Raw genomic sequence first — 12,540 nt, 5'->3', positions numbered from 1 at the left:
GGAGATAATTCTAGTTACCAGACACTTGGCAAATTTATCTACACTCCACTGGGTTTCATATCACATAGATATAACACTATAGAAATGGCATCTTTGCAAACAATACGGTTGTAGCTATCTTAAATATGTCCTAAAACTTGTCATGAAAATAGTGCACGGGAAATATGTAGACATTAATAGATGAGACTCAAATTACATTTAAAATGAAATTACATATCAGGTACGTGTACAATAAAATGCATGTACAACTATTTTAAGTGTAACATGACTGCACAACATGACATCTTAACATATGATATATGATATAAATGTTTACTGTGTAACAATGCATCCCAGTGATGACCTTTCTAGAAGTTCATGAAGGCAATTCTAGTTACCAGGCACTCGGCAAAATTCATCTAAACTTACTGGGTTTAGGATGAGTATTATATTTTCCTATTTTGCATATCTTTATGAACAGGCCAATGGGAGAGGTGAGCGGTGATGACATCATCACATCGTTTATTTAGCTGTGAATATTACTACTTAGTGAAAGCATGCATGAGTCCCGTTGATTTAATCTTGCAAGAAATAGCATCCATCTCATCATCGCAAAGTAATAACAAAATGATGATAATGGTAAAAATAATACCAATAATGATAACAACAATAATAGTAATAATTATAATCACGTACTGTATTGCTAATATCACTAGTAATACTACTAACAATTTTAGGCCCTATAACCAACAGTACTAATTGTTTGGGGAAAAAGTGTAGCCGCTTTTTGTAATCATGTCTGCAGCTTGCATAGGCCACTATGTCGAGGTGCTGAAAGCGTTTTTTTTTTTTTTTTTTTTTTTTTTTTTTTAATACTACGTTGTATTACATTTACCAATCAGTTGATACAGTCACTATGACTCGACTGGAATATTAGCACACTGTTTTAGCTGTATGTACAGTGCAATCTCGTTATAACGAACACGGTTATAACGAAATTCTCGTTACAACGAAGTACGTGCAAATATACAGGTCCTAAAATCATCGTCTATATGATTATCTTCACAATATGCAGCCTACTTTACAGTTCGGCTTTACCGAATTTTTGATATAACGAAAGAAAACCGCTGGTCCAGAGGAGTTTGTTGAAACTGGAGTGCACTGTAATACATGCTAAATCCCTGGGGCTATTACAGTTTAACAACATCTCATACTTCGGCCTCCTGTAGACTCACATGCAGATGTATCACTTCACACTTTTATAACAGGAGACTCCGAATGATTTTTCAGACTTTAACATATAAACAACTATAAATTAGTTATACTGAGTACAGAGTTTCAGAATTTAGAGTGATTAGGATGAGGAATAAGAATGTTTTCAAAATTTCTAACAATTCACAATGAACAAGGAGGATGACATGGTAGCCTCACTATAAGAATGTATGAGTAGGGGCTCAAGGAAGCAGAACAAAAGAAGGCATGAATAAATTCTACACATGAACTTGTTAAGCACGCGGTATTACATCGCTACATTTCTGAAATATGCGAGGCTCCTACGTCATCATCCCTGTTCAGTGTAATTTGTATTGGGTTTTCAGAATATTGATTTCTCTGATCTCTGATCACAATAAATCCACAAATGGAGCTGTTGATTTATGTACTCCGTGATGTGAAATTATGAAAATCGCCTGGAACGCCCACACAGCTGTATATCGTTGTGTATAAAATGCCTTTTTCTATGACATGCTATACACCACTCCAGGGTTAGGCCCTAGACAAGGATGTCTCAGGTTTAATTACATGTATTTGGCTACAAGGTTGAACAGTGTATTGGTAGGCCCTACAAGGAGAAGGAGATTACTAGTACTATATAAATTGGGCTAAAAGATTACACATTGTGTCAGTACAATGCAAATGTCAATTTTGAGCAAGCCCATATAACATCACAATAATGAATCTGTGAGCAGGTTCACTAAAAGTGGTAACCTTGGGCGAAAAAACCAAGTAACTTTAGTTTCTTAGTGAGAGAGGAAAAAATGTACATAATTAGTCAGGATGGGAGGATAAACAATACAGAAAATCAAATATTAAGCTCAGAAGATGTTGGAGGAAAAAAATTAATCGAGTAGTGTTGGAAAAAAAAACCCCTTATACATGTATTAGTAAACAAAACCTTACAGTAATTGTATTAACGGACCACGTGTTAGAGCATTTCTTTTCATCTAGGAGTGTAACAATTCGGAAGTATCCTCCAATTTTACAGACTTCGAATCATCTTAAAAAGCACTGCTTCTCGTTGCACGGAGAAAGCATGCACCACTCTACTTTGAAACAGATAGCATGACAAAAGAATAACACAAAGCTCACAGCCACAAGTTTGTGTTTTTATGTGATAAACATTATCATTTAATACACAAAATACATCCAGTGCTGTCCAAGTACAAACAAACGAGTAGGCACCCCATGTCAATGAGCATTCACTTTAGTATAAAAATAAGAGTCCAAGGATGAACAGCCTATTCATGTGATAAATCTCTAGGTGATAAAAGTGGATATATGCAGCGCAATCCTGCCCTCCTGAGCGATATTTATTCACGGAATGTTTGCTTAAATGTGAAAGCATTGTTGGGTTTCCAGAACTGGGGAAATGGGTTCGTAATAGGTGGACCACTGTACAATGAGGTTTGGATGCAATGTACACATTTCATCTCCATGGGTGATGTGGGCTACTGGCTGCTTGATTAGCCAAGAGGCTGGTTATTAATTGAAACAAGTCAGTGTCATTAATATCAACCTCAAGGCACATTATAGGATGATGATCAATTCCCTATGTTGATATGACTATCAATTCGAATGATGACTGCTACCTTTTATACTGAACTGGGTCTTTAAAAAGTCCGGCTGGATGATAGTCCATCATTAGATAATCATCTGTGTTACAATGAATTCAATATCCAATTGACTGCAAATGCTGTGTATTCTTTTCATTTTTTTTTTTCGGTGCTGTTGTTGTTGTTGAACGAACGAAATGAAACATAAAACTGAGCATACTTATTTGTAGCATTATCAAATGAAGATATGAACTCACTGTTGATTCTACACAGTGATTTCACCCATATGATATAAATGTTTACTGTGTAACAATGTATCCCAGTGATGACCTTTCTAGAAGTTCATGAAGGCAATTCTAGTTACCAGGCATTCAGCAAATTTATCTGCACTCACAGGGTTTCATGTCACAAAGACATAACACTGTAGAAACGACATCTTTGCAAACAATACGGTTGTAACTATTTTAAATATGTCGCAAAACTTGTCATGAAAATACTACATGGGAAATACATAGACAAGATGAGACTTGAATTACATTTGAAATGAAATTATATCAGGTATGTGAACAATACATGTACAACTATTTTAAGTGTAATATTACTCATGAAGGTTACTGCAGACTGTGACACAAACAGTCTATTTTCAATAGCTACTTTACAATGTATACAGTTGTATTTGTACTAAACATGCTAGTTAAAGAAAGGTGTGGAATACAACTGCACAACCAGACATCTAAACAATGAACATGATTTACATTCACGTGAAGTACTGTAGGGTGTCACTGAGCATATAAATACATGGAATTTTTTTTCTTCTTTTTTGACATGGGATAGTAAGATCAAAATTGTTTGTTTTATGTCAACATGTTATTTCTTTTTTAACACAGTGATACATTCAATGTATCACTGTTTCCAAATAATTCATCTAATCTGGAACATTCACCATAAATACTTTAATGTCGTACAAGATTTCCATCATAAACACTTTTTAACTGTATAAATTATGAACTGCAACATCTAGATTTCTTTGGAATTCATAAATAATTTCATGTTACTTGCAAAGTTCACATGACATGAATCTCACAACCTCTTTTTCTCATACAGCAGCAAAGCTATCCCACAATATGAGACTGAAAGCTTTAACTTGTTAAAAATATGCATAAAATCACCATGAGCAGAGAATATGTCCACAGTCATACTCTATCAAATATGTGTCATTAAGTTCCACACTTCTACAGTTATCATATTAGATAATGAGTTGGTAGACTTCCTTTTTTAAATGCCTCTTCTAGCCCTAAATATCTCTACATATTGAAAGTGTTGATTGAAACATTTGTAATCACAAAAATACATGATATATTAGACTACAAATAGATGGCTTGAATCACATACGTGTACACAAATAACTACAGAATAATTCATTATGAAAGAAGATATATGATTACATTGGATTTGTGTTTTGTTTTTTTTTAATTAAGACAAAGCAGCATGTTTCTACAGAATACACTTCACACACTGTTTCCCATTCAAACATTGCAGAAAATGCTTCTATATGACAGACTATTTTGACCCTGGTTTCAGTGTGCCTTGGGTGTAACTGTACACATACAATTATGTATACATATCTTTTCTTTTTACTGACATTTCTCAAAATTATAAATGAAATGAAATATATGTGAAAACTTTCCTCCATGTCAACTCTTTTACAACACATTGCCATTCAGTAAGACAGAGGTATGATTATCAATTGCATTATAGGCTGAAAGAGTTTTTTATTAAATATTCAACTCCTACAAGCACTAGTAGAAAGACTTGAGTCATATTTTGGACAGAAATCTAAAAAATATACACAATTCAATAAATACATAGTTTAATAATAATGCCCCTTCACCAAACTTCCAGGATACAGAATCCTGCAAACAAGAGGCAGCATATAATACCAGTACTTTCTCTATGAAAATGATGTAAAATATTTTTGCTTTAATATTTTTGTTCTGTCCACCACATACCTGTATCTGACATCTCCTTCCCTCAGATCACTGAGTACAATAGAATTTAGATCATCACATGGACTGTAAATACATACATACGAAATATATACCATCATATCAATAGAATATTCACTAAAAAAGTCATCCCATTTCTTTGTATATACCATATACCATTGATAATTACAGAATACTTTCAACACTTTGATAGATTCAATATCAGGTGCATCAAAACTGTAAAGGAGGACAAGTTATGGGATCATTTTAGTTCAGTCAGGTTCTCCACACCCTGACAACTCATCTCAATACATGAAAACATGACATGATATTGCATTGAATGTGATCTGTCTTGAAAATACACCTGTATATGGAACCAATTTGCAATGCTTACTGCACGATTGTATAACAAACTAGTCATTACATGTTTATTACATCCTAATTAATGAAAAAATGTTGGTACAAAAGAATCCCAATATGATGAATAACATTTTCTGGTAACATCATCTTAAAATAAACAGCCAAAAGCTGCTGTGAATATGCATGCACAACTGTGGATCTATGCTTTTGCAGCATATTAATCCATTGCACATGTAAAACCATTCTTTTGGCATATTTGATATCAAATAACAGGTACACATTGTATCATGTAGCCTCTTTGTAGATGCATGTAATTTCGTAATCTAGAGAAGTAGCAATCTAAATGGGCCAACTACTGTTGACAGGAAGTTTCTGTGCGATGATTTGTTCATGTTCAGCCGGTTCAGAGGAATTTTGTGTCTTTTTTGCATCATGGTTAGACACAATGATTGAGAGCCTACACTTCTAGCAGACTACCTATACCACAGTGAAAAAGTGCTTCGACAGCAAAATCCATAGTGTGGTAAAAGGCATCTGGTAGACATTATGACAGCAAATTCACTCATGCTATAATGAGGCAAACATGAAGAAAACTGGAAAACATGTATTACAAAATCTTTGCAAGGAAAACAAAATTCTGCTGCTAGAGATATTTATAGTGTGATTTGCAAGCATCAAACAGTAACAGAACTCACAACATTAATGATAATACATGTAATAACATTTACTATGACCTACATGACAATTAATATTACACCAACATGCACTACACCTGTGGTGTATTCACATCCTAGCACTGTACTTTTGGTGTAATCACAACCTAGCACTGTGTACTTTTGGTGTAATCACATCCTAGCACTATGTACCTTTAGTGTAAAAACATCCTAGCACTATGTAGTTTTGGTGTAATCACACCCTAGCACTATGTACTTTTAGTGTAATCACATCCTAGCACTGTGTACTTTTGGTGGTACATCTTATCACAAGCTCATCACAAGATCAAAACCAGTTCTCAAGGCACAAATTCACAGGAGCCTCACAAATCAACATTATTTGGGTGAAAGGAGGGAGGCATACACACTAAATAGCAAGAGAAGTTACATTTTCCTTCACTCATCTAATATGGACATCAAAGTGAACATGGTAGAGAAAATTAGTACATAAATCTCAGACAATTAAATATGGTACTGTTTCAATAATATATATGGCATGATAGTTCTACACAATCTAACTCAATGTTTGCATGAGGCAGATACACCTACTAATTAGTCCATGACTCTTGCCAGGTCACAAAAGCAACAGACTAACACACTTTGGTCTTTTCCTAGTACTGGTTTCATGTAAATAAACACAAAATTGATGATGGAAAATGGCCTAAAACACCTGTTTGCAAGAATACTCTGAGATAAAAATCAGATAGACAGTATTAATTGAAATCATAAACAAATACTTTGTTTAGTTTAAACAAGGCAAATGTATGTTGCTCTGATAAGGCTATATAGAAATGTGTTGCTACTCCATAGCTCATCAACTTTGTATGGATGACTTCACCTTGAATTCTGAGCTACTCAAACAGACTTTGATAACTTTGTATCAATGAAGAAAAACAAATGGTTCAAAAAAGATGTCTAGGCAACTTAGGATGTGGAAGCGTTCTTTTTTGTGTGTATGACATAAAGGAGACTGCATCCAGGGAATCGACTGACCCATAAATGCATTGTTCTAATCAATGTAGACCCCAAGATAAAGTGTGCACAGACATCTCTCTAGGCCTCCACTGATATCTGAGGCTTGGGGGCGCTACGCCTGCTGTGTCTGCTGCTGGGTCGGTGAGGGTCATTGACCTCTGGTGTATTTGCTGCTTCTTCTTGGTCATCAACCTGCGCCTTGGCAAACTCAATGAAAACCTGTGAAGGGTGACAAAATCAGATCAGAAAGAGTATTAAAGCATCAAGTCTGTTTCTTTCAAAACCTGCTTGATGAATGAAAAATTATACAGATATACTGTAAAAGCGGATATTTTCGCGCACCTAATTTTTCGCTCTTGGCCAGGTAATAAGGGTTTTGCTTGTTTTTAATTTCGTGGAATCAAGACATCAACTACTGGAACATATGGCAAGCAAAAATATCTGTGTGCTTTTATTTTCGCACTAGCTTCTGGTTGCGCGAAATGCCTGAAAATTTCAACACCGTGAAATCTTCCACTTTTACAGTACTGTAGCGAATCAGGCTCAAGTCTATGGTAACAGACTGATTCTTGCAATTCACATTGTGTCTGACATATGTTGTTACTATCAAACATCACTGTCTCATATTCGAATTTACACACTCTAATAACATTATTGTCAACATACAGTGCTAAGGAGGCTTTTCAACTACAACATTGTGCTTTCATATTTGTTCTCTTTTCATACAGTAAGTCCAACAATTCCCCCCCCCCCCCCAAAAAAAAAAAAAGAAGGTAGAAATTGAAATATGCTGGATGAGAGAGAACTTGACTTGAACTAAAACAGCATACAGGTGTTGCAACTCAGTGAGTTGGTGAGTAGTCATTCTGTGCAGTCAATAAATCATGTTCATTTGGTCATAATATCAACTCTGATTTATTGCAACCAATTGACAAATTGCCCTACATCAATGTAAACAAGTAGTGAACTGATCAGTGGTTTTTGCTTTTTTTTATATTAGAGATGACAAATGAAATCACGTGCGTACATACTCGAGCAGCATTTTAACCTATGATGTCCTGACCACAGGAAAGGTGTCTTATGTACTATATTATCAAGTTTCTGCCCAACCGCCAACACTGGTTCTCATCCTTATAGCATGCAGCGGGTACTGCACAATCTTTTTATTGAACAAATCTGGTTTGTTTCATACATCATCATAGTTTCACTTCTCACTGTTTAAAATGACATGTTATAATGAAAGAGTTGAATTCATATAACGAGGTTTCTTTTCTTTTCTTTTTTTATAGCAATTCTTCATATTTGATCTTTTGAGACATTTTGGCATTAAATAACAAACCTGCTCCAAAGTGGTCTGGCTGAAGCTGTACTCCTCAATACCAAACTCTTCTTTGCCTGCAGAAAAGTAAAAAAACAAAACAAAACAAAGAAATTACATGGAAGAGTAAGCATAATTACAATTTTTACTTGTGATATATTCATTTCTACATGGAAGCTTAAAACTCTCGTAGGCATTTTCAAAATTCAGTTCATTTTGGGGAGCATCAACTTATACCTGTACATAATATTATCAGTCTTCTTTTTACCTTATCAAAAGAATACCTTCCTCTCTATATTCTGATGAATAAAATACTACAATGACATCTAACATCATTGATGTACAAAATACATTAAAACTTGGCTGCAAGGATGCACTAAGAGATGCATTTCTTTCTTAGCATGGTTGAACAAGACGTGATTCTATAAATGCCTTTATAGTCTTACCTGTAAAATTGCAATGATTTATACATTCTTCACCACTGCTGAGCATAGAAACACAACATCCAGAAACTATATGGTAAACTACAGTGTGTATTTCTATTAAGTTAAATTAAATGTGAAATCTATTAAATTTTCTAACAGAATACAAATCAAAAAGGTTTGCCAAAGCAATGAGAGGTAAATATGAAAGTTTGTTTGGTGAAAAGTAGACGGACCCACTTCAACCATTGAAGATGAGTCCCGAGTATACTCGGGCAGGTGTGTATGAGAAATGCATGTTGTAGAAAAATCACCCCGTCCTCAACGGGTTAACTGTCACCGAGTATGAGTTAGGAAAATCTCTCTAAGAATTGAATCAATTTCTCCTCACCTTTCTCCAAGAAGTGAAAGATGGTAGACAGGGTGACGACTCCGTCTCGCTGGATCCTGTAAGTGATGCGCTCCGCAAAGCTCTCAATGACCTCAGCATTGGGCAGGAACTCCAGGACCCGTTCATGGAGGGCCTCCATCTTCTGGTCCAGGATGTCCATCACACTGGTGTTAGTCTGGTCAGCCAGGTAGTAGTAAGCTCCTGGGTTGAGTTTGATCTCCATGATGTAACCACCTCCATATTTATCCTTGAGATGCTGAGTGGTTCCAAGGCATCTGTACATTAAATCATATTTGCACAGATCCATTCATCACAATGGTCTCCTTCACCCGTTGAGGACGAGTCCAGAGTATACTTGGGCAAGCGTCTATGGAAATGCGTGTTGTGGCAAAAACTGTCCTCAACAGCTTAACCCTAAAAAGACTGGGCTATTTTGATGCCTCGTAGGACTGGGGGGGCTCAAAGGGCCCCCCCTAAGATCTCGGCCGTTGACCGTGTGATCGCAAGCAAAATTGGCACGCGCGTCACCCACAAGGTAATTTACAAAACCGAATAGGTAATTATTTCACAAATATTCAAATTTATTTTGAATAAATTAATTATGCTAATTTATGCATGAATTTAAAAAAATGGCTGTAAATCTATAATTAAATGTCCAAGATTATTAATTTTTGGTTTGGGTACTCTGTGTAGGCTTCTTATTGAATGTACATAAAAAAAAACGGCGGTATCAATTTTTTTTTCTTATGTATTTTATTGTTTTTTAAATTTCTTATGCATTTCGTTGTTTTTGACTTTTTTGTTTTTCATTGTTTTTTTCGATGGAAATCATCGGCGACACTATTTCAATCATAAAATACATGAAATCGATTGATTTTGATAAGTAAAAGTTAAAATAATGATACATTTATAAATTTTGGTTAGAAACAGAATTTGCATTGGATTTGTACATGAAATCACGTTTTTGAGCAATTTTGGGTCTGACATGCACTTACAAAATATTGCGTAACTTCAGAACCGCGTACCCGGGCATCGCGAATTTGGTCTCAAAAGTTGCGCAAGACTTGAAAGAAAAAAGTCATAAAACATCGCGGCGCAAGATTTTTTCATTCCAGATTTATCGCGAAAAATGTCGAGGGGGGGCCCAAAAAGCCCCCCCCCCCCCCAGTCTTTTTAGGGTTAAAGATCATTCGTCAACAATGTCCTCTCACAGTTCTTATTGTGACTAAACAGTAGGCATGCACATAATTTTCAATTTTGCTCTAAAATTCAGCAGAAGTCAAAATTTAAAGAATGACAAAATATGTTCCATTTTTGCAAACAACTTTCAAGGAATTTTTACATTAAATTTGTAAAGGTACATAAGGGCACTTTTCATTTCTACAGTATGTCCTAAAACAAAATTACAATAAGATTTCCGCATTGATATCTTATAATATGATTAAACTGTCCAAATGCAATTTCAGGGTCTAAATATATAACATCTTTCCTATATTTCAAAGAAAACCACATTAAATTTGTTCAAGTGGACACAGAGAAATGTGGGTTGTTGTAAAGCATGTCATGGGTCTGTTTCTTCCAACTTTAGCACTTGGATGCTCTTGGAACTGCATATCAATGTGTGAACACAATGGACAGAACTTGGAGGGAGATATTCCCCGACATGCTCTACAAAAATCCTCATTTCTCTTTGACCACTGAAGCAAATCGGATGGGGTTTTCTGTCAGATGTGGATAATAATTTATACTTGTAGTTTCATACCCTGAAAATGAATTCAGATTGATTCACTATTTTTAAAGTTATCATTGGGGACGGTCCCGTTGTAATTTTTTTTTTTTTTTTTTTTTTTTTTTTTTTGGGGGGGGGGGGGGGGGGGGACATACGGTATAAACTGCCGGCATTGTTGTACATTGCATGATGCTTGCTACATCTTCCAACGGAGTGAAAGTACAACTGAATGTGTAGTACCTTCACATTTGATATCCTCTTTCAGTAATCATATAACAAAGATATGCATGTGTAGCACATTATCATATCACCAAGCTATCTATCCAAAGTTCTCTATTTAGCGCCATGAGTATCTTTTTGTAATACGTAGAATGGACACTTTATTAGAGTCCACTGCTACAATTATTCATATTCTTGCAATAGCATTTGGCCTTTTCAGAGGCACTTGACTCACACAGCCCTTAGTCTAGTGATCAGACCATCGGAATGAAACTTACTTGAGCTGTCCTGAGATCATGATTCCAACTCGGCTGCACACAGCATCAGCCTCCTCCATTGAGTGGGTTGTTAAGATGGCTCCTTTTCTGTTGATAAAACTTGATGTGATTGTGTTCCTGCAAATTGGCAACAATGTAAAACCACAAATGGTGATGACCCAAAACAAGGTAACTTTTAAGATGTTTGTATGTTGTTGTTTTTTCATGTTACAGTTGACAATTGGTGTGATGATTGCCTGTGATTAGAAATAATAAAAATCAAATCAAAATGTTTCCCATTTATTTTCACACAATTCTTATATTACACCATAAAACAAATTTTATACTACTGTCGACAAAATTCAAATATTTGAAATCAAGAAATCCAGTCAAAAAGTAACACGTAACCAATTGTAACATTTCTTTCACACTGAATTTTCTTTGCCTCTCCCCGTCTCTCTCTGTCATTCTGTCAGTCTGTCTATACATATATCCAATCATCAGTTCCTTCATCCAAAAATCCAACTATCAAATCATCTATGCTAATGCATCCATCTACTCATATATATCTATAAAATTGTCTATTTTACTCTATCCATCTTTTGGTCTATCTAACTATCTATCATATCTATCTATCTATCTATCAATCCATCCATCTATCTTTCTATCTATCAATATTTTGTTCTATCTATCTTTCTTTCTTTCTATTTTTCTACCTATCTATATGTCTGTCTATCCATCTATCTATCCATCTATCTATCTATCTATCTATCTATCTATCTATCTATCCATTCATCCATCTATCCGTTGATACATACCAGAGGAATCTCTTGGATCCTGGGTCCATCCCAGTGGAAGGTTCATCCAAGAGAACAATCTGAGGTTCTCCCAGCATGCTCAGGGCAAAACACAGCTGTGAGAAAGAACAAATATCACATAGAAATATCTTATCACCTGTGCCTCTACCTTCATTTCACTCAAATTCAGCCATATGACTTTCTACAAGAAGGCCATTGAAACACAGCATGGATGAGGGGTGACCATTTGATTACTTTGCATAACTTCACTAACCAAAGGCAAGTCAAGAATAGCAGCCACATATTGATTGATTGATTGATTGATTGATTGATTGATTGATTTTTATTCAACACTTCTGTAAAACAGATAATAAAAACAGACGGCATTACAAACATTAAAACATATAAAAGTATGAGAATTACCACAACATATAAAAAAACCCAAGGTAATGATGTAAAATATATCTGACCAAATGGGACCTTTGTTAAAAATGATTTATTGTTTTTCTTAAAATCACACATGACTCCGTAAAAACAAAGAATTACAATATAGAGGACGGGCTG

At 35.2% G+C, this 12,540-nt stretch overlaps 1 protein-coding gene across 1 annotated transcript in view; it reads right to left on the bottom strand.

Moving 5' to 3' along the window:
* Positions 1 to 6,148: 6,148 nt before the first annotated feature.
* LOC139743066 (cholesterol transporter ABCA5-like) overlaps positions 6,149 to 12,540 on the bottom strand; it is a 46,376-nt gene continuing 39,984 nt past the window's right edge. The window contains exons 29-33 of the mRNA XM_071653574.1: positions 11,998 to 12,092; positions 11,201 to 11,317; positions 8,975 to 9,249; positions 8,183 to 8,238; positions 6,149 to 7,062 (exon numbers count right to left, since the gene is read on the bottom strand). Coding sequence (XP_071509675.1) covers positions 6,922 to 7,062; positions 8,183 to 8,238; positions 8,975 to 9,249; positions 11,201 to 11,317; positions 11,998 to 12,092 — 684 coding nt within the window. The 3' untranslated portion in view covers positions 6,149 to 6,921. The remainder of the gene's footprint in view (positions 7,063 to 8,182; positions 8,239 to 8,974; positions 9,250 to 11,200; positions 11,318 to 11,997; positions 12,093 to 12,540) is intronic.

Source organism: Diadema antillarum, unplaced genomic scaffold (genome assembly GCF_040938485.1).
Source record: "Diadema antillarum isolate AM-2024a unplaced genomic scaffold, OU_Dant_1.0 seq00001045_RagTag, whole genome shotgun sequence".
Classification (NCBI taxonomy): Eukaryota; Metazoa; Echinodermata; class Echinoidea; order Diadematoida; family Diadematidae; genus Diadema; species Diadema antillarum.
Note: the sequence above shows the minus strand (reverse complement) of the source record. Positions and strands in the feature narration are given on the sequence as shown.